This window comes from Balaenoptera acutorostrata (assembly GCF_949987535.1).
Source record: "Balaenoptera acutorostrata chromosome 3 unlocalized genomic scaffold, mBalAcu1.1 SUPER_3_unloc_1, whole genome shotgun sequence".
Taxonomy (NCBI): Eukaryota; Metazoa; Chordata; class Mammalia; order Artiodactyla; family Balaenopteridae; genus Balaenoptera; species Balaenoptera acutorostrata.
This window is the reverse complement of record NW_026645489.1, coordinates 1,804,064-1,830,638: the sequence shown is the minus strand read 5'-3', so window position 1 is coordinate 1,830,638 and position 26,575 is coordinate 1,804,064. Positions and strand designations below refer to the sequence as shown.

General features: G+C 52.9%; 1 protein-coding gene and 1 pseudogene across 1 annotated transcript; both read right to left on the bottom strand.

Annotated features, from left to right (window-relative positions):
• Positions 1 to 1,382: 1,382 nt before the first annotated feature.
• On the bottom strand, positions 1,383 to 25,144 carry OTUB2 (OTU deubiquitinase, ubiquitin aldehyde binding 2). Its single transcript, XM_007184547.3, has 6 exons — positions 24,947 to 25,144; positions 11,453 to 11,548; positions 10,022 to 10,140; positions 6,587 to 6,671; positions 5,765 to 5,959; positions 1,383 to 4,427 (listed from the first exon to the last, which is right to left on the bottom strand). The coding sequence occupies exons 1-6, from the start codon at positions 24,947 to 24,949 to the stop codon at positions 4,221 to 4,223; spliced, it is 705 nt and encodes a 234-aa protein (XP_007184609.1). The 5' UTR covers positions 24,950 to 25,144; the 3' UTR covers positions 1,383 to 4,220.
• LOC103012899 (regulatory factor X-associated protein-like) lies at positions 13,345 to 20,885 on the bottom strand (annotated as a pseudogene).
• Positions 25,145 to 26,575: the final 1,431 nt, after the last annotated feature.

The window sequence follows — 26,575 nt, the reverse complement described above, 5'->3', positions numbered from 1 at the left end:
AGTCTGGCTGTGAGGCACCTGGGATCCGGCCCTGGCCAGTCTCTCCAGCCTCGTCTCTGCTCCCTTCCTCTGTGTGACGGAACTGGTTGCTGCCCGCGGTCTCACGCCCCCATCCTTTTGCCCTGAGCCTTTGTCCAAGCTTTTCCTTGGCCTGTTTGCCTTTTCCTGCCCCTGAGCACTGCTGGCCCCTGAGACCTAGGAGGTGAGGTGTCCTCTCGTGAGCTCCCACGGTACCCAGGCTCACCCTCTTCACAGCACTTGCCACACTGGCCTCCGGCACCTTGCTGAGCTCCCTGCGGGCAGAAGATGCTTATTACTCCTTGCAGCCCTTGTGCTTAGACCAGGGCCTGGTGTAAACATGCGCTGAGGGAACGCGAGGCCTCCCGGCACCACCGCAGCTTCCTCTGGGTCAGCCCGGGTGAGAAGCCACAGTCACGGGAGAAGCACCGGTCTCTGCACAGCGAAGTCTGGGCTTCTAAACAGACGTTCCCTTGGCCTCATGGTTGGCAGCTGTGTTCCGTCAGTCCCTGTGGGCAACTGCAACAGGGTAGTTGGCCTAAACTCAGATTCAGGTATCACTGAGTGTCGGTTAGGTACTTTTATCTACTTCGATTGTCAGTTTTCCGTCAAGGCCCTGGGACATAAGTCTTAGTACCCTTTTTTTGCATTTGAGAAAGCGCACTATGAGTGGTTAAGACTTGCTCAGGGTCACACAGCAGTCAAGTGGCAGAGCTGGGATAAGAACCTTGGGTATTTCCTTGTAGGCCCAAGGCAAGTTCAGAAAACTGCTTTGGTTTTAAAAGTCAGCAGTGTTGCCAGAGACTGTCTCCCCAGTGTCACCAGTGACCGGGAGAGGAGAAGGCAGAAGAAAACAGCCCTAGTCTGTGAAGCTCCTGAGTGATAGCTATCAGAGGATGGCAGGGGGGACTCTCCGTTTTCCAGATGATACAGTGGAAGTTATAAGCAGGGTCAAGGTCCCTTAGCAGCACCTGAGCCATGAGAGGCCTGAGGACACTTGTCACAGGCCAAACAGATCCACTAATGTCCTGTGACATCCTGTCCTTGCCCTCTAACAGCAAATTCTTTTTTGTGGGGTAACATGTTAAAGAGCTAGGTTTTAAAAGATAGGGCCAGCCTCCCTGACAGTTCTGCTCTCTGACCTGATGAGGTGAAGCTTTGGCGAGGCCTGTGGTTCCTTTGGCACCTCCAGCCCAGCCCAAGGACAGAATTTCCTGAGTGTCTGGACCTTTCACTAAACAAGGACACTCCTACCCCTGCTAATCCACTCACACGTACAAGCCCCATGGGATAGTAGTGTTGATTTTTGGTGCATGCCAGATACCAACTATTAAGAAGCCAGGACAAACAGTTGTTATGGAAACCATTTTAATGCTAGGAAAATGTTTTTACCAATTGCCCGAGGAAGCTGTGGGCCTGGCCTACATCCCACGGGACCAGGGGCCCCTGGGGAACCATTTACTGAGCCATAGCCCCTGCCCCTATTTCCGCTCAGCACGAGAATGCGTTTGGTCCTTAGACTTCTTCCCTGTTTGGGAAACCACAGTGCCACTGCCAAGGTAGCGTGTTTTCCCATCTTGCAGTGTTCTGCTGCAGCCCATCCGGAAGGGTCCGTGGGGGGAAGCATCCCATTTGTAGGGCGCTCACTATGCGTCAGGTCTTGCGATTGTTTTCACATGTAATCTTGTTCCACTTGAACCGATAATTCTGTGATGTGTTGGTATTGTCTCCATTTCACTAATGTGGCAATTGGAACTAGGAGGTGAAGTGACTTGGCCAAGGTCATATAACTAGTTAGTGGCAAAGTTGAAGATCTGAACCCAGGCAGTCTGGCTCCAGAGCCACTTTGTGCTTAAAGTAGGAACCAAAAGCAAGGACAGTTTTTTTGTTGCGAAATATTCACACTGGTTTGTAAAGTTCCCTTTGGAAGGAAGGTAACACATGTGCAGTTGTAAAAGGCAAACTCTGAAAGCAACCTTCCTTCCAGCTTATGGTCTGCAAAGAGAAGGCTTTGTGGGGTGGGTGAAGAATTGCCCCGGAAGTGTGATTGCTGGCGTGGCTGGCCGCCGTACACAAGCAGGGTAGTGTCCGCGGATGATGGGGTTTTACATTTGTTACTTAAAGCGTCTCTGAATTCTGCCACTCCTTTCCTCCACAGTGCTCTCCCTTCAGAGGCAAGATCTGAGGGCAGATGTGAAGGGAAGAGAGCAGTGGTTTGGATTTGGCCAATGGTTTTATGAAAAATGGGAGAGCAGAGAGCAAGGTCATGAAAACAGCCTGCCTCTCTTGGGCATTCTGATTCTAAATTGATAGGCTGTCTCCTGGGAAGAGGGTCCCACATGAACACCGGCAGCCTCTCAGGCCTGGAAACACAGCGCAGACGCACCTCAGAGGGAAGTTCTCCAGCCTGTCTGCCGAAGAGAAAGCTTTGCTTTTGTGAATGCTACACGAGCTACAGATGCAGTTAAGTGGCAGCCAGTGCTGATTATACTGTGCTTGAGAGCCCAGCTGGAGGTCCAGGACCCATCTCACAACTGCTCAGAGCAGCCAAGATTCAGCCCAGTGTCCTTCAGTTTGGAAACGGGGATCGTGATACTCACAAATCATGTAACATGTTACCCGACTCTTACAGTGTACTTGTCACAGCACTCCTACCCAGAGCAAGGTGGAACCACTGAACCAATCCAGAGATCATGGTCAGCTTTACATTCCTGTGAAAAAGTGACAGTCACTTAGCTTGAGCCCTTGGGGTCCAAATTCCAGCCAAGGGCAGTATGGGAACCTGGGTCCCTGCCTGGGATTAAAAGCACCCTGACATCAGTTTTCACAAAGGCGGAAGACTGATACACATCTGACATTTGTATACAAGGACTGGGAGCAGTTTGTTACCCAGTCCTCCAGGTGCACAGTTTGGCTGTCGGCAGACACCACAGTCTGGCACTGCAGCACCAATAGATTCTAATAAATCCCTGCAGAATGGAACCTGTGAGGCCTTCGATTAAGGAAGGCAATTCCACACCCCTGCATTCTCCATTTCTTCCCAGAGAGGAAGAGAGCTTGCTGGCAGTGCCCCAGCCCAGCCAGGGCTCCTCGAGATCCTGAGGCAGCAAGGTGAGGAGGTTATCAAGGGGCATGTCCAGGTGGATGAACAAGGAGACTGGCAAGAGCCAGGGCTCTTGGCTACCAGGCAGTTTCCCCAGTGGTGATCTCCCCCACTGCCAGTCTCCTCGGCTTATCTCTGTTCTTTCTCACCTAACCTCTAGCCAGCCCATGAGCCAAACAGAAGCGGGGGAAAGGGGAAAGGAAGCCAAAGACAGCCTCAAAAAAAACTTGTCTGTTCTGCTCAGCTGGAGTCTACGGCTGCATGTGCTGATCGATGTCTCCACCTGGCTGAGAATCCATATTCTACTTCCAGGATGTGTTGGGGACGATGACACACCTTCTTGGTCCCAGACCCTAACCTTTCTCAGTGTCTGTCCAGGTGGCGCTGGCGGCAGAACCCTGCAGGGCTGCCCACCAGAAGGCAGGCAGTCCTGGCCCTGAGGGAGATAGAGGGGCCCAACAACTTGGGCTTCATGCTGATGGCTACAGGCCTCTTTCTAGACTTTGGCATAAAAGTATCTTTTTCCTCAAGTTAGGGGTAAGAAAACACTGTCATGAATGCTTGGAAGTACACTGAAGCCCTCGCATTCAAATTGGCCTCAATTCACCGTGCACCAAAGTCCAGTCCAACAGCTGACTGGACTTGATTTTTTATAGAACTGGTAAGTCACTGAAGACAGATGATCTTGAGCTTTTCTTCCCCTACAGAGAGGCACTGCCCCTGGTGGAAATAAACCAGAGGACCCCATTTTTATACAACACTGGCATGTCAACACTGGCAGGAACCTCCAGATGAAGAATTGGGCCCAGAGAGAGGAGGTGACCTATGCAAGGTCTCAGAACTGGGGTAGAGCCGGGGCATACGGCTTCCTAGCCCAGGGTTGGAAAACATTTGATCCTCCATGAAGATAAATATTAAAAATATCGCCAAGTTACCACCAGTCCGTAGTGAGTAGGCCTTATTCCCAGTGACTTTGCCCAAAAGGCTGCACATTTTCTAACTATAGTCGAAATCACTTAAAAAAATTGAAAAGCCGTAATGTTCCATTCAGAATGCAGTCCCGTTAGGTGACAGGCTCCACTACACGGCCTAAGATTTATCAACGTTTATCGGCTGCATAAAGGATGTTGTAGTGGGATGTTTTATAGAGCAGGTAAACGGAAGGGATGGCAGCCTCGGGGAACACGTGGTGGTTCAGGGCCGTGTCCATTTCGTCCACATATTCCACCTGCAGGGCAATGTTCAGTGCCTGGGACAGGGCCGTGATCTGGATGTGGTCACACTCCATGGCCATGGGCTCCACTTCCTGCAAAGGCCACAATGAAAAAACAACCCAGTTGAGGATGGAGGCCTGGCAGAGGACAAAGTGAGAGGTCCAACCCTGGCTTTCGTGGTCCTAGGTCAAAACCTCTGCGCTGGGAAATAATCTCCACAACAACCTGTGAGGCAGATGTTGACATCTGCATTTTCCAGAGGAGGAAACGCAGGCTCACTGAGGAGGTAACAGATAGAAATTGCCACAATTGCAAGGCTTGAATCTAGATCTTTTTGATTCTGGACCCCCTAGTTGTGAGAAGAGGACACTACTTTGAAGAATCTGGAAAGGGGGGCAGGAGTTTTTCAGCTTGGGCTTCCTAATGCACAGAGTCAAAGAATCTCAGCAGAAAGGGACTTTATCATAAAGGGATTTCAAGCTTATGTGCTTACAGAGGGCTAGGCGAGCGAGTGAGTGAGTCAATGGAGAGACAAGCTGCCTACTGAGTCCCAATAACTAGGGCAGCTGCCATTTAGCTCCTGCTGATTACTGTCGGGCAAGAATAAGGCCTGGGGAGGACTTCCCTGGTAGCGCAGTGCTTAAGAATCCGCCTGCCAATGCAAGGGACACGGGTTCGATCCCTGGTCCGGGAAGATCCCACATGCCACGGAGCAACTAAACCCATGCGCCACAACTACTGAGACTGAGCTCTAGCGCCCGTGAGCCACAACTGCTGAGCCCACGTGCCACAACTACTGAAACCCGTGCCTAGAGCCTGTGCTCCACAGCAAGAGAAGCCACCACAATGAGAAGCCCGCACACCACGAGGAAGAGTAGCCCCCGCTCACTGCAACTAGAGAAAGCCCACGCGCAGCAATGAAGACCCAACGCAGCCAAAAATAAATAATATAAATAAAAATAAATTTATAAAAAAAAAAAAACAAAAAGGAATAAGGCCTGGGGAGCTGGATCTTCTGATTTTTCCAGAGAAATCCAGACATTCATCCAAAAATTGCCCAGTGTTTAAATGTTGGCAGCTCTTTCAGGTAAATACCATACATCATAAACAGAACAGGTCTTGGGCAAATGTGACTCTGGGGTTGCTACTCTGTAATTTTGTGAACAGTCTAGTCCAAAGCCCTTATTTCTCAGATGAGAAATCTGAGGCCCAGAGAGGGAAAGTGACTTGCCCAAAGCCACACAGTTTGGGCAGAAGGAGGATGCGTTCCGGCTTGCTAACCTAGTGCTCTTTGAATTGCAATGTAGACATGACAGCCAGGTCCCCTGGTTAGGGAATGCTGGTGCTAAAGTCTCCTATGGAGAGAGGGATGGGAGCGGAGCCCAGGGCCGGAGGCCGAGTCCCCACAGCCTGGGCCCCGAGGACCTACATGAGTGCAGAAGTCTCTGATGTCCATCTCCTCGTCGATGAAATGTCGGAAGAAGTCGGCGCGGTTCCTGATGAAGGCTGATGTGAGCAGGCGCAGGAACTGCACGATGCGGTCCGAGGAGCTCTGGTCGTTGAACACCTTCAGCAGGCTGGACACGGAGCTGTCCTTCTCCACGAGCTCTACCACGCTGTAAAACTGCAGCCCTTGGGCCCTCAGCCAGGGGACGGGCAAGCCCCGCCCCTCCCTCCATGGGCCTCCCTCCACGGGCATTTCCATCTCCAAATCCTCAAGTTGAGGCGCCAAAATCAATCAGTCAGAGATCCCGCCAAAGCTCAGTAACAGGGTTAGAGATATTTTGTAGTGAGTCCCTTAGCTAATATCCCTTAGTCCCTTAGATATTTTGTAGTGAGTCGCGTCTAAGGAGCAGCGGTTAGCCTCCCTCCTCACTGCCGTGGTTGCAATTCTTATTTACAGATTCAGCACTGACAGTCCTCCAACCCCACCGCCTTCACTAGTGGGATCCGTGGAATGGGGTGGAGAGGGGATGGGCTGATGGAGGCTGGGGGAAGTTTCCAGCCTGAGAGCTAGTGCCCCAAAGGAGGTACCTCCTCCCAGAGAGAGGGCAGGGCCCTGGGCTCCCTGTTCCCTCGATGTCCCCACAAGCAGGAAGCAACCCTCAGCCCTTCCCCAGCTGGGAGGAGCAAGAGGGGCGCAACCACAGAGCCCTGGGCGGTGAGGGCACTCCGGCCAGTGCCCGCTCCTGTCTGCTCTGCCAGCGAGGGAGGACCTGGCCCCTCAGCTGTCGTGCCCAGGTTAACTCACAGCATTAAAGAAGTTTTGGAACTTGTGCTCCTCGAAGCCAGCAGCCAGAAGGTCGTTTGGGGTCTGCAGTACCCGCTCTTTGAACCTGGAGGGGAAAGACTAGTACTTACAAGGAAATGGCAGGGGGTGCTGCTGTGATGTCAGCTTGTCATCCCACTCACCCACCACCCCATACACACCTGAGAGGGTGCGTGTCACTTTTCTACTAGGACTTTTTTTCTAGCAGGACTTTTCTACTTTTCAAAGCACTTCCACGTGGACCACACACTGATTTGTTCTGTCCTCCCCTGTACAGTCACAGGAGGTGGGTAGTATACCCATTTCACAGATGAGGAAATTGAGGTAATCACCACCCACTCCCAGATAGATTGATACTACCTTTCGAAGGTCTGTTGACTCTGTCCCTCCTTCCTGTCCCCATGGTTCCTGGGATGTCAACACCATCTCTGGCCTGGGCCACACCCAGCCTTCCCTCACTCCTGGTCCCCTCTCCACAGGGACCTTAGAGTGACCTGCCACAGCCTTCTCCCTCAGGACACAGCTCCCCAGCACAGGTGTCCTGGAAGGGCCCCTGCCGAGCTCAGCAGCCTCATCTCTAGTCAAGTCTCACAGCTTCCCTCACACCCCACAGTCACTACCCATTTGCGTTTTCACCCCTTAGCATCCACTGTCCCCTTGGCCAGGGATGCTCTTCTCAGAGGTGTGCTAGCGCTGGTTTGTACCTGCTCACAAGAGCTAGTTGTTAAATTTACGCATTTTGCCATTCAGGTGTTAAACAGCCATTATTTAAGAATCAAGTTATGTAAACTTAAATAACTTTAAAACACAAATTATAATCTATGCTCTTGACGTAATCTTTGTCTATTGTGTGTGGATGGTGGAAACACGATTTGGACTATAGCGTGTGTTACGTATCTCTTCCCAACTCCCTGTTCAGTGACCCCGTGATGGTAGCTTGAAAAAAAAAAAAAATCATGACAAGAGTATTTATACTACAGAAATCAACTCACACCACAAATCAGGCCTCCTGGCCAAACAGCCACTAAACTTCTGCCAGCACTGACCATCCCTCAAGACCGGGTCCAGGGACCCCTGCTTTGTTAGTGCTCCCACTGCAGGCCCCCCACTGGCACGGCCCCCTCTGGGACCTGTCCTGGTCCCCTTGGGGATAGCGGGGAGCCGCCCTAGGACACAGAGTTCAGCAGCAGAGACGAGATACAGTCCAAGTGACTGGTCCACAGAAGGAGGGATGCATCCCCCGCAAGAAGGACCAAGTGGAGAGGCTCTGGGGGACCAGCTGGCACGGGCGTAACCGCAGCCTGTCCCCTGGGAGGGGAGACCAGACTCTAGGGAGGACACGGGAGGGGTTTTCACGAGGGACTAAAGGCACAATGAGAAAGGCCTGGGAGGCTTAGGCGCCTTGTGGGACAGGGGAGGTGCGGAGAGGGTGGTGTGCGTGAAGTGGAATCACCTAACCTGGAAGGTGAGGCGCTTCTGCCGAAAGGCAAACTGCCAAAGGCGGGGCCGGCGTATCGGAGCCCGGTTTGGCCAGGGCAGGCGTGGGAAGGAGACAGCCCTGCTGCTAAGTCGCTCTCTGGCTTTGGGCCATAGGCTCCCCTTTCGCACGGCATGGGTGATGGTAACAGGCCTCCACGAGGGGTGCTGGGAGGGCCCCTCTGGCCACCGTTCTGTGAGGCTGTGAATGTGCACAGCTATGTTCCCAGCTTTCCTGCCTTCACACCCTTCCCCTCCCTGGCCACGCGCTCCTGAGCCCCCGCCGCGTCCCCACACTCATTCCTCACCAACGACTGCTGGCCCCGCCATGCCAGCCCTGGGGACACAGAGACGGCGACACACAGACCCAGTCAAGTGAGGGACAAACACCCAGGGCAGGACTCCCGCCCCGACGAGGTGAGGGAGGAGAAGAAGGACGGCGTCAGGACTTGGAGCACAGGCCCTCTCGGCCACGCACCAGCTTTAGTGGGACCTTGGGCAAGTCACTTAACCTTTCCGAAGCTCGGTTTACTCATCTGTAAAATGGGGTAACACCCGCCTGGTACTTCCCACTGGACCCCGCTTGGATGGCTCACGGGGATTTCGGACTTAGCAACATGGAGCTCCTGCTTTTTAAACTCTCAGGCCAACCCCCAGGCACCCATCCTCGACTCCTCTCTCTGCTCACACACCCCACTCCAGCCACGAGTGAATCCTGTTGGCGCCACCCCTGCAGGGCTCTGCGATCGACCTCCACCTGCTCAGGCCACCGTCACCACCCCTCCTCCGGGCTCTCCCGGATCACGTCCCCTGCTGCTCCCTGGCTGCGCGCGCTGTGTTTGTCCTGCACGCGGCAGCCCGCGGATCAGGCCCCTCGCTCTCTTGAACCCTCTGTGGCTCCACCTCGTTCAGGCCGACATTCAAGGTCCTTAAAAAGGCCCGTGAGGCCCTGCCCCGCCTGCCCCCCCCCCACCTCTCCAACCCCCACTTAACACTGCAGCCTCTACCCCTGGACACCTTGGCCTCCTTTCCTGCCTGATTTTTCTTCCCACAACACTTATCACCGTCTGACACATCAAGTACTCTTCGTATCCACTGTCCCTCTTTTCCGGTTAGGAGGCCAGCTCCACAGGCAGGGTGTTTTGTCTCTCTTGTTTGCTGCTGCATCCCCAGGGCCCACAACACGGTCTGCGTGTGGCACCCAGTTGGGCGACGGCTGCAGGAGCAAGGGGGCCACGGAAGGAAGGCAGGGTAGAAACCTGCCTCAGCGAAGGAGTTCTGGCGCCGGCGTCCACGGTTCAACCACAGGGGCTCTGTGACCCGTGGCCACTCTGCACTCTTCCCCAGGGTATGTGGGGGGGAGGGTGTCTGACGAGGAAGCCCGGGATCTTCATCAAATCCTGTAAGGGCTGTGAGACCTCCAAGGTTAAGAAGCAGCTCTCAGCTCCTTGCTCCTCAGTGTGGTCCGAGGCCCAGCGGCAAGCAGGGGCGGCTTCTCCCGGGAGCTTGTGAGAAATGCGGAATCCCCAGCCCTAGACCTACTGAACTGGAATCTGCATCTGAAGAAGATCCCAGGGGGTTTGCACAAATGATGAAGTATGAGAAGCCTCGAGCTAAGCCCAAACCCGAGGGTCTAAGGGAGGATCGTTACAGGCAGCAGCTGCGGGACAGAGGGACCTTGGACAGCGTCAACTCTAGATCCAGGCTGACCAGGTGGACCCCTGGGTTACTCACACACTCAAATCCAAGGTCAGCTGAGATCATCCAGAACAACGGGGCAACGCTTCTTTGTGTTCTCCTTGCAGTGAATTTTCGAGAACGCACCCAACGCGACTTGCCTAAGCACACTGAGACCAGAGGGCTGAGAGTGCCCGCTAGGTCACTGTCCCTCCCCAGCCGGCCCCTTGGCGGCCCACCCAGCATCCCCTGTGCCCCACTCACTTGAGTATCTCCCTGCTCTTCCCCAGCAGAGATTCCAGGTAGGAGTAGCCCAAGGCCCGGTAGAAGCAGTTCCCGTCCCCCTTGGTCTTGCGGATCGCAGTGAACCTTTTGCTGAGCTCCTGCGGGGGACAGAGGAAATGTGGGTGTCTGCACCAATAGCACCCCCGTCGTGTCCCGTCAGGGCCGGGGCCCCTGCCTCCCCCACGTAACACCTGCTCCCTCCTCTCAGACTGGCTGCCCTTCATGGTGTCCCAACTCTCATCCCACAAAAATAAATCTACTCAGAGTGTGTCCTGTGTCAGATACTGAGCATGAATGGGGCTGGGGGGTCCCACAGCCCTGCCCTCGGGAGCCTACAGTCTGGGGTAAGATGGACAGTCAGATGATCGTGACAGGAGGACAGGGGAAGCCCTGGGGTGCCACGGAGCAGTGGCATCTACATCAGACTTCAGCAGTCCAGGAAGGCTTCCTGGAGGAATGGCACTGAGAGGAGGAGCAGCGAGAGGAGGAGTAGCGGCGTGCATGGTGGGGCAGTGAGGGTGGGTGTGCCTGTGTGGTGGGCCAGGAGGCTGCAGAGTCGGTAGGAAGGGCCTCCCCAGCCTTCACCAAGCAGTCTGGCCAGTCCTTCAAAGGGTTTCTTGGGAGGTGTGGCCTCCCAATGCCACCCCCTCCGGCTCTGCTCCTGGCTGTCAGCTTCCCTTTGAAATGGCCCGGAGTCCCCATGGGCCCACCAGAGGCAGGCCGTAGGGAAGGATGCGCTCCTTGAAAACGCCATCTCAGCTCCCGAGGGGGTTCCAGGGGACACGAGAGTCAGTGTGCTGCCCAGCCTTTGCTCCTGCCCCGGCGGGAAGCCGAGAGGTGGAGAGGGGGCACCAGGGGAGCGCCCAGGCTCCTCCTTGTTCTGTGACTGTCCCTGCATCCTTCCAGCAACCCTACCCCCCCTTTTTGATAGCGCAGCTGGAGTGGGCTTTCCCTCCTGAGAGATGCCCTTGCAGGGCGGTTACAAAGACGACTTTTATGAGGTCAGGCTGCCTGGTCTAAATGCCAGCTCCTCCAGGCACTAGCAGTAGGGCCGTGCGCTTGCCATTTAATTTCTGTGCCTCGTTTCCCTCAGCTGTAAAACGTGGGTAATAAAAGTTCTGACCTTGCAATGTTGTAATGAGGTCTCAGGGAGAAAGGAAACACTCAGGAGAGTGCCTAGCTTTTTAAAAACAAAAGTGTTTTTTTTTGTTGTTTTTTTTTTTTTTTGCAGCGAAAGGATTTCTCATTAAGGCAAATAGCCAACATCACAATATTCTGGAAGCCCTTTAATTTGCCCAGGAACCTGGTCCAAATGCGAAGGCTTTTTACCTTCAAAGTGGCACCTCCTTCTCTGCTCCCAACTCCAGCCTATTTCATCTAGGCTCCCCTTCTTCTGACCCTCTGCCTTACCTGGATTTTCCTCTGGTAAATCCTGTTTTCAGGATGATCCCGAAGAATTGATAGAATGTCACATTTTTCTGATATTAGGTTGAAAGATGCTTCACTCTGAAAGACAGAAAAAGGAGTGAAGCTGTGACAATTTCAAAAGCAACTGTTGGGCTTTCACCAACAGAAAGCCTCTGAATTGCTGGCTGCAGGACACAGTGAATGTTACCTCCCCCCGACAGAAGCACCTGCGGGTGTGTGACTAGTATCCCAGACGCCATGGTCCCCGGCGGGCAGCGAGTCAGGGTCAGGCCCACCATGTAGGGGTATCAACTTGTAACTTCCAAACTGATTCATTTTATAGAACATAATACCTCAGTGCACAAAAATAAATTCAAAATGGTTTAAAGATTTAAATGTAAGGCCTGAAACCATTAAACTTCTCTAGAAGAAAACATAGGCAGTAGGCTGTTTGACATTGGTCTTAGTAACATTGTTTTGGATATGTCTCCTCAGGCAAGGAAAACAAAAGCAGAAACAAACAAATGAGACTACATCAAACTAAAAAGCTTTTGCACAGCAAGGGAAACTTTCAACAAAAGGAAAAGGCCATCTACTGAATGGGAGAAGATATTTGCAAATAATATATCTGAATAAGGGGTTAATATCTAAAATATATAAAGAAGATATACAACTCAACGTCAAAAACACAAACAACCCAATTAAAAAACGGGCAGAGGGGGCTTCCCTGGTGGCGCAGTGGTTGAGAATCTGCCTGCCAATGCAGGGAACACGGGTTCGAGCCCTGGTCTGGGAGGATCCCACATGCTGCAGAGCGGCTGGGCCCGTGAGCCACAATTGCTGAGCCTGCGCGTCTGGAGCCTGTGCTCCGCAGTGAGAGAGGCCGCGATAGTGAGAGGCCCGCGCACCGCGATGAAGAGTGGCCCCCACTTGCCACAACTAGAGAAAGCCCTCGCACAGAAACGAAAACCCAACACAGCCATAAATAAATAAATAAACCCAAAAAGTTAAAAAAAAAAAGTATTAAAAAAAAAAGATTCTTTAAAAAAAAAAAAAAAAACGGGCAGAGGATCTGAACAGACATTTTTCCAAAGAAGACATACAGATGACCAACAGACCCATGAAAAGATTTTCAGCATCACTAATCATCAGGGAAATGCTAATCAAAACCACAATGAGGTATCACCTCACATCTGTCAGAATGGCTATTATCAAAAAGACAACAAATAACAAGTATTGGTGAGGGAAAGTGAACACTTGTGCACCATTGGTGGGAATGTAAATTGGTGTAGCCATTATGGAAAACAGTATGGAGATTCTTCAGAAAAATTAAAAATAGAACTACCATATGACCCAGCAATTCCACTTCTGGGTATTTATCCAAAGAAAACAAAAGCACTAATTAGAAAAGATATATGCACCCCTATGTTCACTGCAGCATTATTTACAATAGCCAAGATATGGAAGCAACCCAAGTGCCCATCAACAGATGAATGGATAAAGAAGATGTGGTATACACATGCAAAAGAAGATGTGGTATATATATGCAGTGGAAAATTATTCAGCCATAGAAAAAGAATGAAATACTGCCGTTTGCAGCAATGTGGATGGACCTAGAGATTATCATACTAAGTGAAGTGAAAACAGAGAAAGATATTACATGATATCTCTTATATGTGGAATCTAAAAAACAAATGAACAAATATAGCAAAACAGAAACAGGGTCATAGATGCACAATGCGCAATACGTATTTGTCCCCAAATGCACACACATTCACAGGAAAATGACTGTTTACCTTCTACTGGCAAATCTTACCCCATTTATCTTTAGTATAAAAATATGTCCATCCACTACAATAAGATAAAAAACGTGTAGGACTTCTTGATAAGTTCCCTCACACTGATGTTCCTGTAAACTGCTGTTGTCTTTGCTCCAAAACTTGCTGATTTAGTAGTTGTTGCCGTTTCTGTAAAAACTGCACCATTTCTGGACTTCTTAGTAATGACAGTCTTTTCTGATTTAACACTTGTTCTAAAAGAGTAGGTCTTGCAGGTCGATCCCCAAAAGATCCTGTTCTCTGTTGAACAGTGGAGAGTATATTATCTGCGCTTTCCTCAAGTTTGACGTTTCCCACGCTGCCAGCCTGGGCGGCCCCACCGCCGCAGTTCAGGGCCTGGTCGCTTTTCTTCTTCTTGTGCTTATCCTTGTACATCTTGTTGCGGTGTTTCTTGCACGTCCATGGCTTGCGCTGTCTGGTCACCCGACTCGGGGTCTGGTTGCAGCCCTCGTAGGTGCAGGTCTTGCTCACGCTGCCCCCGCCACTGCCCCGTCTCCCCCAGAGTGGGTCCCCTCGTCCTCCAGATCCTCCAAACTAGCCGTGCTCTCGCCTCCCCCCGGGGGGGTCCAAAGTGTCCAGCAGGTCTGCCTCGTCTTCCCCCTGCCTCCCCCTTGCCATCCCCTGACACTTCGCACAGGTACCTAACGGGCAGCCTGGGCGCTGCCCCCCAGGGCCGCAGCCTCGTCCTGCCCTCCACAGGGGCGCATCGCCAGCAGGGTGAACTGCGAGGCCGCGGCCGGGCCGGGGCAGGGGCGGGGGCCCCGGGGTGGAGCGCGGCCCTTGGAGACAGCCTGCACCTCCGTGCTGCTGAGACCTGGCGGGGGTCCACGACCCCAACCCTTCAGCACCTGCTGGGCCCAACTGCACTTAGCAAACCAACGGTCGGGAACCCGCTAGAGGAAAAGTCCCTGGCAATCTTTTTTTTTTTTTTATAATTTATTTATTTTATTTATTTATTTTTGGCTGTGTTGGGTCTTTGTTGCTGGTCGGGCGCGGGCTTTCTCTAGTTGCGGCGAGCAGGGGCTACTCTCCGTTGTGGTGCACGGGCTTCTCATTGCAGTGGCTTCTCTTGTTGTGGAGCACGGGCTCTAAGCACGCGGGCTTCAGTAGTTGTGGCTCGCAGGCTCTAGAGCTCAGGCTCAGTAATTGTGGCTCACGGGCCTAGTCGCTCCGCGGCATGTGGGATCTTCCCAGACCAGGGCTCGAACCCGTGTCCCCTGCATTGGCAGGCGGATTCTTAACCACTGCGCCACCAAGGAAGCCCTGGCCATCATTTTTGACAGCTGTCACCGGGCGGCCTCTCAGCCTCCTCACTGACTAGACAGCGGCCTCAACCCAGTACCGCAGTGCTTGAAAAGGAGCCTTCGGTGTTACAAACCCTCTCCCATCTGGAGAAATGTGTTGGATTTTGATGATGAGATTCTCCAGCGCTCACCACCGGAAGCAGAGAGCTGGCCCACAGAATCGTACAATGAGGCGTAAGTGACTTCTAGGCTTACCTGGTCTCCACCCTGGACAGACTCTAAACTTCTGTCTGACAATGAGCTTCTCTGGCTCTGATTCCTGTACTCGGCATCCAGGCTCTGTGACTGGGAAGGGGCATTTCTGGGGGGCCGGTAAGCTCCCACCCCTCAAAGTCTCCAAAGTCACGCGGGCCTCCCTTGCCAGCAGGCAGCTGTCAAACCATCTGAGGCCTGCCATTCACTTGGTTCCCCAGGGCCCCTCACAGGGCCTGAACCAGAGCAGGGGATGAGATGTTTGCTAAATGAATGAATAAAAGCCATGTCCCCGGTGAAGCCTCCCTGCTTGCCCCACCCCATCTGAGTCAGGCTTGGGCCCTCCCTTGAACTCATGCTTTGTTCCTTTTTCTCCCTTTCTGGTGGCCCCAAACATGCCCTCCCGAGATGTGGGGTGCCCGGGCATCTTCCCAGAGGAAAGCCAAACAGTGAGAAGATGAATGTTGTCCCTAAAAACAGGAGGAAAAGTATTTCTAAAAGAGGGAAGGGAGCGTGCAAATGCTTGTGGGTGGGCGAAGGGATTCTAGGTTTTGTTTCTGGAAGCTTCTATTCTGTACCCAACCTTTGTTGCAAAATTAAGTCAGTCTCAGGCTCCTTCCTCACTTCTGCTCTGACACCACAGTGGCAGGCTGGCAGAGCAGGGGGGAACCACCAGGAGGAATCAAATAACCATTCTGGGGCAGATGCTATGGGCTGCTTTCCCATCAGCCATTACCCATTTCTTCCCTACAGACAGGATTCCTGTTTTACTCTGGGCAACGTGATGGACAATGCCTGGGCTAAGTCATGACAACCCTCCTCCTCACTGATTTTCCTAGCCTCCCTTGCAGCTGTGGGCAGCCAAGTGACCGGGGCTGGCCAACTGGACTTACAAAAAATCTGCTGGGGGCTTTGGGGAAGGCTTTTGGTTCTGGATGTGAAGAACAGAGACAGCATGTCCTCCTTCTCCTCCTTCTTCCTGACTTAATACAGATGCAATGTCTACATTCCAGCAGCCATCCTGTGACCATGAGGTTGAAAGCCAACACATGGAGGACGGTTTGATGATCTGCTGCTACCCTAAGCCCAAGATGTATGAAATAATAACAGATGCCATTACTGTACACCAGCTGTGTGGCCAAGCTATGGGACAGAGGCTTACATATTCCCGTTATTTCATTTAATCCCGACCGACAATTACTAAACCCACTCTACTGACAAGGTTCGGTCCCTCGTGCCAGGAAGAGATTTGTTGCAGATCTGTCGGACTCTGAAGCCCATGGACATTCTACCAAGCCAAACTGCTAAGCAGACAGAGCTCAGAGTCCAGGAGCTCTAGAGGGACCAAGGCTGCTGGGCCTCAAAGGAACACTGTGTGCAGGGCAGTCTGGGGCCTTCTCACCTTCAGGCTGGGCCCCTGCAGCTCCCCCTCCGCGCATTACAGGCAGACTGCTCAGCTCCGGACCTCAGTGCCTACAGCAGGGTCCCCCAGTCTGAGGGCTGCTCATCACAGGTGGAGTGAGAGATCATTTATAGGTGATGTCTGGACACGGGGTTTAACAGACATTGGCCACACTGGGAGCGAAAATTAATCTCTTTTCAACTTTCTTCAAACCTTCTAATTGCACCAAGGAGAAAGCAGGTTTCCAGTGTACCTTTAACTCCTTTCCACTTTGCTAGCCTCTTTTGAAGGGTGAGAAGGCCTCTGACTTGGAGTGTAAAATGTTGCATTTTCATTTGCAATTTTTTTAACTTAAAACAAAACTTGTTAACTTTTTCTTTTTTTTTTTTTTTTTTTTTTTAATTTTTTGGCCATGCCTCATAGCATGCAGGATCTTCCCCGACCAGGGATCGAACCTGCGCCCCCTGCAGTAGAAAGCAGAGTCTTAACCACTGGACCGCCAGGGAAGTCCAAAACTTATTAACTTATCTATTTATTTATTTTTTAAATTTATTTATTTATTTTTGGCTGTGTTGGGTCTTCGTTTCTGTGCCAGGGCTTTCCCTAGTTGTGGCAAGTGAGGGCCACTCTTCATCGCGGTGCGCGTGCCTCTCACTATCATGGCCTCTCTTGTTGCGGAGCACAGGCTCCAGACGCGCAGGTTCAGTAGTTGTGGCTCACGGGCCTAGTTGCTCCGCAGCATGTGGGATCTTCCCAGACCAGGGCTCGAACCCGTGTCCCCTGCATTAGCAGGCAGATTCTCAACCACTGTGCCACCAGGGAAGCCCCTAACTTATTAACTTCAGTGGCATAGTTATAAAAAGTGAACATGTTTTGACCTATTCTAAATCATGGAAGACTTACATTATTGGCATAATAAATACCAATGGCTGGTGTACAGTTAATTTTGCACTCATACGGTGTGCTCATAAAGCAAATATCCATGGGATCCCATGAGTTTCAGAATTTAAAAATCCACCTCTGCTGACCCGAGGGAAAGGCAGGATGACAAACAGGTACTATTCGGAAACAGCACGTGTCCCCAGTCGACAACGCCCATCTCTCTCACTCACCCACCCGCTGTCTCCTTTCATTCCAAAGTCCCATTATTTACCTACCTCACCAACAAAAAGTCTTGTTTTTACCCACAGCAGACTTAAAATGATGGCTTGGGTCTTTTTAAACGACGGATGATTAAAAAGCAGTGCAGCTGTATAGAATGCTGCTCGCGCCTGGAGTGCCCCCCGAAAAAAACGACAAATGGTGTGGGAGGATGCATATAATCAGTTCTATTTGATGGGCACTTTCTGAGAAGGTATCGCTGGGAGAGTGGAAAGGAGTATAAGGAATTAATCTTACATAGGTAGAGATAAGTATTTAAGATGTTAGAAAGCCCGCCATCACCAGTCAAAATGAGAATGTTAAAGGTGGGTCAGGAAGGGGAAATGGGCCTCACCCAGGGAAGCCTCCCTAGCTTTTCCACTTGCCATAGTCGTATCGACTGGGCATTCGAGACAACTTTACTTAGGCTATTTAAAAGTCAACTTACAAGAAAAATATTAAACAGCAGTTTGGGGGCAGGGGGCGGGGGGCTCTGGGTCGCTGAGAGCCAAGATCATCACACTCAGGGTTCAAGAGACCCACTGTGAGCACCGGCCTCTGCAAGGCATTCTGTCACCTTTTCCCCCTTCATCCCTGATCGCTGTTCCCATCCTGCCATACCCCCACCCTCTATAGGTATTCCCTATGGTACGTCTTTCAATACGTATCTGCCTTTTTAAAATTGTGCTAAAACATACATAACACAAAAGATACCATCATAACCATTTTTAAGCGTGCAGTTCCGTGGCATTAAGTACATTCACATCGTTATGCAACCACTACCGTCCTTTCCAGAACTTTTTCATCATCCCCAACTGAAACTCTACCCATTAAACCCTAACTCCCCATTCCCTACCCCTCATCTCCACACGGCCCCGGCCCCTGGCAACCACCACTCTGCTTTCTGTCTCTATGAATGTGCCTATCCTAGGGACCTCATGTAAGTGGAATGTATGTCTTTTTTAAAATACAGAGTTGTTTTATGTATGCACGTGTTTTAAACATGCATACAAATTATTCTATAGATATCGTGCCTTTTTTTTCTTCACTCAATACTATTTAAGATCCACCCCTCCTGACAAATGGCTCCCAAGTTGGTTGCCCTGCCCTGTGATGGAGCTTTGAGTTAGCTCCAGTGCCCCCTCGTGGTCCCAGGTGTGTTTACTGGGGCCACTGGGAGGGGTGAGTGGGTTTCTGCTTTCGTGCCTTTAAGTCCCTGCCTGGCAGCCCAGAGTGACTCAAGTCAGCCCGGGTGGTCCCCACCCCCGTCCCCATCGGCACGGCCCTGGTCACACCCCTGGAAGAACAGCCTCAGTATACTGGCCCAGAAATCAGGTACAATACTCTGGGTTTGACCTTGGCTGACTCTAATTGGTGGTTTGTTTTTTAAATCATAGCCCCAAATTTCCAGGATGTTATGGGAAAATGACAGGCCTCGCCTGACAATGTCCTGTCAGACCTAATCAGGTTACCTAATCCTAAAGGATTTTAGCCTTAAACTGCTGGTTTGCAAATAGATGCTAATTAACTAAGTCAGGCAGATAGCACCTCTGCTTGGAAACAGCTTTGAGCTGTTGAGTCGAGGAAGATATTTCAAAGTGAGAGAAGGATGTTTCTCTGATCACTGGCTCCTTCCCAGCAACCCTGGGAACTAGCTTGAGGCACTGGAACGGGGGGGGGGGGGGGGCTTGGTGTTCAGACCAGATCTGAGTCCTCGTGGGGGTCCTCTTTCCTCCTACAACCTCGGAGACCGCAGAGCCAGCATGTAACCACCTACAATAGTCCTGCTGACTCTGCCCTTGATCCCCATCTCTCATCCATACACCCCCCGCACCTCCAAACGCAAGGAAAACCAGATTCCCCCACTTTTCTCTGTTTTCTCTCCAAAGCCTCTCTACATATCTAGAACCTGTCCACAGACCCCCAAGAATTCCTCAACCAGCCTGAGACCAGCGAAAAGCCAAGTTCACCCCAGCCCTCCACCTATACCCCAATCCATGGATCCTGGATCCATGGTGTGGCATCTGAAGCCCTGAAAGCTTCTGGTACGGAAGTGACCAAGCAGAGCCAGAGTGAGGTCCCATTGCCAGGGCGATGCGGGAGCTCCCATCCCACAAGCTGCTGCGCCCCCTGCCCACGGGAACCCCACGTGCCCAGCACTGTGCGAGCATCTCCAGGGACCCCCAGCAGACGGTGGGGGGGCAGGGAGCTGCAGGGTGGGGAGGGCCACGCTGAAAGGACTGGGCCCTGGCAGCTTAGTCCTGCAGGCCGTAAAGGTCTGACCCATGACATGACCTGTGACCCAAACCAAACCCCTGCCCCTCCTGTGAGTTCTCTGGGGGCCCCTCTTGGAACAGATACAGTTCACTTCAGAGTTTGAATCCAGCTTCTCTGAGCTTTCATGAGAGGTGAAACAATAGGAGAATGAAGCTCCACAAGGACAGGGTCCTTTGTCACTTTTATCAAAGTACTCCAAGTGCCTGGAACAGCAGGTGGCCCCCGGAAGGCACTAAGTAACCACTTGTTGAATGACTTAAGTTACCTTTGCTGGGAGGTCACCGTATGCCAGGCGCTGGGGAAAATCTCACTTAGGCCTCGCAGTAGCTCCGTTTTACAAATGGAAACTGAAGCCCAGAAAGGTCAAGCGCTTTGCCCGAGGTCACACAGTGAGGCAATCCAGGGAGAAACTTCGATGCTGGTCACCCAGCACATCAAAGGTATTCAACAGACCTGGGTGCCTTTCTGCCCCAACTCGCCACAAAGAGAACCCACCTGGCCCTCGTGTGCCCTATCATCACTTCCTGATGGCTCCTCAGCAGCCCAGCCTCGGGCTCATGCCTCTGCCTACAAACCCCCCATAACGTACCCTTCGGTGCCCTCTGTGTGCACGCCCAGCCAAGGCTCTGAGGTGCTGGTGGGCCTCTCCTGGGCCCACCCTGGGCCCCGGCGGGCAAGGCCAGCCGTTAGCCTGCCGGACCTCCCTCTGAGGCTGCTCTGCTGGTGTGCTGACCCCGGGCCATGAGTCAGCCTCGTGAACCAGGCCCAGCCCCCGAGAAGCCACAACGCACCGCGTGGCCTGACCTCAAGCTACCAGCTCCTCCGTGGCAAAGGCCAGCGCCTGCAGGCTCACCACCAGAGGGCCAGGGCCCAGAACTCAGCCAAACACCTCCCCTCAGAAGGTCCCTGTCACTTCTAGAGGCTCCCCATGGCTCCAAACCTGGCCTTGACTGCTTGGGGCTGGGGTCTCCACAGGGGGCTGTTTGCAGGGGCCGGAAGGAAATGGCTTTTTAAATGTTTACTTCAGGGTATGATGCATAATATACCAACATACGGGATAATCAAACATTTTTATTAATGAGTGATCAAAAACATCTGGAGGCCCAAGATTCAGGGGAGACCTAGCGTCCTGAACTGGCTTCCTATTGCTGCTGTACAAACAGCAATTAGTACAAACTCAGTGATTGAACGCAAGGTTTATTATCTGACATTTCTGGAGGCTCACGGGGAGAACCCACTCCCTTACCTTTTTCAATTTCTAGAAGCCACCTGCATTTCTTCATGATCCCTCCTTCCCCCTGTCACGTCTCCTCACTCTGAGCCTCCTGCCTCTTCCTTATAAGGACCCTTGTGATTACATCATTGGGCCCACCTTGGTACCCCAGGGTACTCTCCCCATTTCAGGACCCTTAATTCATCACAACTGCAAAGCCCCTGTTGCCACGTGAGGTACCCTAGTCACAGGTTCTGGGGATTAGGATGTGGGTGTCTTCGGGGCGCTATTACTCAGCCTACCACCCACATTCCCCCATCTCTGCAGTTCAGTTCAGGAAATAGAGAAGACCCTGCATCTGGACCCCTACCCGCCTTGGGTCACAGTTATTGGCTGGCCTTGCAGAGACCCCGAATTCAGATGCTGGCCCTCTCTCATTTGATGCCTGGACTCATAGCATCCTCCTAACGGACCCTCAGATCTCCCGCCCTGACTTCTGCCTAGAGCTCCGGCCTCAAACACCACCAGCCAGCGGGATGTCTGACCAAGATCCCAGAATTATTGTGCCCCTAACTGCTTTCTCTCTCCACCCCTGCATCCCCTCCAGGTGTCACCAGATCCTCAAAAGCCCCTCCATCCAGACAGAGCTCATGCCAAAGACCCAGGAGGCCTCTTCTACTCCTCCTTTCCCCCGTCAGCTCGGCTCCTGTGTCCGGCCAGAGCCGCCACCATCTGCCTCAAGGGAGGCTGCACCACGTGTCTGCCCAACTGACCTCCTGGCTCCCACTCCCACCCCCCATCCCCACCATCCTCCACAGCAGCCAGCACAGGCTCCTACCATGTGAAGCAGATGAGGACATGCCCTTTCCCAGTTCCCTCCAGTGGCTTCCTTCACATGGGTGAAGACTCAACCTTTGGATGACAACCACCCAGGTCCTACGCCATCCGGCCTTGCTCCCCTCACTCTTGTGAGCTCCAGTCACAGTGACCCTCCTTGTGTTCCCCCAAGACACACCCATTCCTACCTCAGGGCCTTTGCACATGCTGTTCCTCTGCATGGAATGACTCTCTGCCTCTTTACTTGACTCAGATGATGCAACCTCCTTCCCTGACCACCCTGTGAAAGTTGCCCCTTCCCCACCCCTACTGCCTTGACTTGTTTTATGTCTTTAGAGCTTTCTCTGACATGTAGGTTCACTCGTTTACTTGCATGCTGTCTGTCACCCTCCACGAGAATGTCAACTCCATGAGGGCAGGGACTTTGCCTGCCTGTCATGACCAGATTCCCCAGTGCCTGCCACACAATAATGCCCCCAAAATGCATAACGAGCAGATGAGTGAACAGATGTAAGCGCTGGTCTCTGACTCCAGCCTGGCCACTTCCAACCCTCTGTCCACTCCATTGCCAGACGGCATCCAAATCAACCATCTCTTATTTGTCAAAAATATGTTATGGTCCTCCCCCCTCCACAGCCACACCCGCAGAATAAAATCCAAACCCCACAGTGCAGCATGCGAAGCCCTTCATGGCACATTCTGACCCCATCTGCTTTTCTAAACTCATCTCTCCTCCCTCCCCCAAGCTCCCTGCATCCATACAGACCGCTCACCTTTCCCAGCATATCCCACTCTTAACCATGTTTCCAGGCCTGTAAGCACACTGTCCCACCCTGACTGGAATACACTCTTCCCCAAATCCTTCCTGAAAACTCCTATACATCCTTCAATACCCCATTCAAAAGACTCCTTTGTGAAGCCTTCCTCAACACTCCCTACTCCCTCAGAGTGCATGGCTCCCTGCTGTGCTCCCCAAGCCCATGGTCAGGCCTCTTAGGTCATGACCGGTAGCTCAGGAATTGCTTGTGTCCAGCTCCGCCTTGTCCAACAGGCAGTGAGCTCCTAAGAGTGGGCAAGCCCCTTGTCTTTCTCATCAGTGCCCAGCATGGGGCTGGACTAGGGTACCTACTGGGGCTTGTCTGACAAACCAAAGAACAAAGCACAGAAGGGCCCTGTGGTTTTGCTATTCACATCCGACCTTCATTCTTCACTGAATGTTAAATGCCCTTTGAGTGAGCATGAGACCCCTCACTACCTACAACCTCTGCCAGTGGCAGCCCCAGGCTTTGTGCTCGCCCTGGCTCCTGCGTCCCCAAGGGGTTCTGTGTCTTCTACCTGGGACCCTTCCTCAAGCTTAGCCCAGTGACTTTGAAATGAATACAGAAAGAAAACACTGTATTTTCCAAAGACATTCTCCTCTGCCCACCACACACACACTCACCACCACCCACACCACACAGACTCAGAAAACCACCAAAGGGCCCAGCACGGTACCTGGCAAACAGTAGTTGCTCAATAAATGCTGGGTGAATAGGAGAGAACACACCCTGCACTGCCCCGGCCCCCCCCCCCCCCACCCCAGGATTCCCAGGCAGACGTCCTACTTGGTGAGTTAACCACTTCATCCCTCTCCAAGGCAGCCATGCCACCCGTCACAGGCTGAGGGCTGGCGCTCTGACTCCATCTGCCCTGTATACAAAACTTCCAGTCTTGTGAGTCCAGGGCAGACGTGAGGATGGAGTCAGAGGCCTCACTGTGCAGCACGAAGGCCAGAAGTTCAGGTCCCAGCCCTCACCACCCCTGCCATGCTCTCAGCTACCCAGTGGTGGCTGGAAGCCCTGCCAGCCTTGGCTCCAGGGTGGCTAAACCCATTATTACCCCAGCTCTGGCCACTCCCTGGCAGGCGATGCAGAAACACCTGGGTCCCCTTCCAGGAGCAGCAGAGCCAGGTAAACCCTTAGGTACTGGGTAGAAGCAGGAAGTTGGTGCTTCCAGATGCCTCAGAAGCCCTCAGCCACACCCAGCAGCAGGCTGGTTTGTCTAGGACAGGCCAGCGCAGATGACCTGGCTGCCCACACCACAGTGAGAATGTGTCAGACCGTGACCAGTTTCTGACCTGTGCCCCAAGCCAGCGGCAGCCTGCAGTGGTGACCCATTTCTCTGCCCAGACATGGGAGGGAGGAGGCCGAGCACGAAAAGCCAGGCACCCGTGCATGCGCATTTCCAGGACCCTGTTTTCACGGGGAAAGCCGTGCCCAATTACCTGAGCCAAGGGCTCCACTCGCATCACCTCACGTGGTCCTCACAGCAGCCCAGTATACAGACATGCAAAATAGTGCCGGGGATGGGAAGCGACAACCAAAGCCTCTTGGCTTTCCAAGGGATGGAGGTGAGATTTGAACTCAAGGCTGTGTGACCACAAGCCAGGCCACCAGTCCTTATACTCCACAAGCTCCCTGGAGCAGGGGGGCTCAGAGTTGAAGACTTTTAGGCACTCATCACACCCAGTCCTCTGCAGAGCGCCTGTCACCCGCCTCCCCTTGCCCCCAAGATGGACTGATGTAGTAACACAAAGAGCACTGGACTGGGAGTCCAGAGGCTTGGGTTCAGGTCCAAGTCAACCACGATCAGTCCCGGCCCCCTCCCGGTCTGGGCCTCAGTGGCCCCATCTGACCAAGAACCGGTTGGCCTGGCTCAGAGGGTCTCTGGGGCCCTTTCTGCTTTCTGAATCAGGGGTTCCTCTAGTCTTTGCTTTGCAGGGACTCCTAATTCACGTGTCTCACAACTTGAGACAGCCTCTCCACGTGGGTCCTAACTCCAAAGACCTTCTGTTGACGCGTAGGACGGAGAGGATGTCCGGCCACCCTTGCACTCCCCAGGTCCACTCGTGGGGCTTGGGAGTGGGAGGTCTCTCAGGGCTGAGCCCTCGGATGGGTGGGGCCGTGAGCTGCCGACTGGAGGTCTACTTAACAAAAAGGAAGCGACCCTTAGCCCTGGAGCCTCCGGGTGCCCACCGTCGAGCGGCACCCGGGGACAGCCGGGACGAACGTGCCGGGGCGGGGGGCCTGGGAGCCGGGCTGGGTCTCCGTCGCTGGCCGTCCACGGGGGCCTTCCAAGGAAGGACTGGGCCCCCAGTATTTCCGGGGTGTCCGAACGCTGCAGGTCTGACGGTGGGGGCCGAGCCTCGCGCCCGAGCCCCCCTCCCGCGAGTGCACATGCGCCCAGGCGGCGACCCCGCCTACTGCGCCCCCTTTCCCACTCCTCCTTCCCCGCTTCCCCGATACGACCACTGACCATAGTGACCGGAGCCGTCGGGCCAGGTCCCGCCCCAGCGAGGAGGGATCGGTGCGGGAGGGCGCCCCGGGAACCACTGGCTGGCTCCGCCGTTGGGTCGGGCGGCGGGGGCCTCGAAGGCGCGGGGGCGAGCGGAGAATACACCCGACCGCTCCGCAAACCAGAGGTTAGACCACCACTGTGTCCCAGCAAGACACACGCCCCTCGATTGACGTCTGAGCCGGGCAATCAGAAGCCGGGTCACAGGACGTCACAGAAAGTGGGTGGGACTTCACGCACCTCCAGCCTATCCTTTGGGGCACACTTGACAGGGTACCGCCTCCTTTTAAAGACACAGAAACCTTTTAACTGGCAAAGGAGTTAGCCCAACCCAGGAAGACAGGTTGTAAAGGCTGAAGGGCTTTTGACCAAAACTGCAAATTGAATTCTGAAAGATTAGCTGGCCCTCATTAATTCATAAACCAGGTCATATAAGTATAGTTTGCTCAAGACCAGAGGACAGGTGCTTAGGGAACACGTGTCCAATAACATTGTTACCTGCCTGCGTGTGTAGCTTCAAAATAATATTTTACACCCTTCCAACTCCTGAATCAGTAGGTTGCCACGCACCCAATTAATGTTTGTCGAATGAATGATTTTCCAGGATCTTTGAGTCTGTGCCTGTGGAATTGTACGGCTATATACAAGGCACAAACCGTGAACCACGCTTGGTGACTCACCCTGCATACAAGCTCATTATTGCTGAACATCAAACAGAGGAATATGTATCATTCAGAGACTCATTCACCAGCCCTTGACCGCTGGAAGACGGTGCTCTGGGTGGGGAAAGGGGGCTCCAGTGAATTGTATGCGCCCCTTTTATAAGTATTGATACTTCCTGGAGCATGTATTAAGTAATTCCACACCACATTCTCACTCCCCTGCCTCAGGCACCAGGCTAGGCTCTAGTGGACAAACATCTGTATCTTCCAAGTGCATATCATTTACTAGTTGGGGAGTTTGGGGTCAATCAAGGCTCAAAGAGCCATTATAATAAAAGCTAATTTTTACTGAGTACTCATCCAAAACTCTCAAACTATATTATCTTAATTTTCTCACAACTAGTTTATGGCGGTAGGTCCTATTATCCTTGTTTTACAGACAAGGAAACTGAGACACAGGGAAATTAAGCTACTTGCCCACATTGACCCAGCACACAGTGGGATTCAATCCCAGGCGGCCTGACTCCAGAGCTGGGTTTGAATTTGCTCTGCTGAGGAACAGTGCCCGTGTTTGCAGGGGCTGTGTACTCCCGGTGCCTCTTTTTGCACTTGGAGAGTTTCTGCTCTGTTTTTTTACAGCCAAGGAAGCCAGAGAGGTGACAGGCACAGCGCCGTGCTGCTCAGCTAGGAAGAGGTTCAACTGGGGTGGATCCCAGACTTCTGACTCCTCATCCAGGGCTTGGTCCAGACTGTGTTAGGTAGGCTTCACTCGCTAGAGGAATGACTGAGCCAGGTGTGGCCCCTGGGGGTGTGGGCGAGGTGTCTTTGCTGAGGAGAGCCGGGAAGGGCCTGCGAGGGCATTGCCTGGGGCCTGGTCTCCGGCTTAACCCGGGTCAAGCCCACATCTGAGGCATCTGGGGCTTCCAGA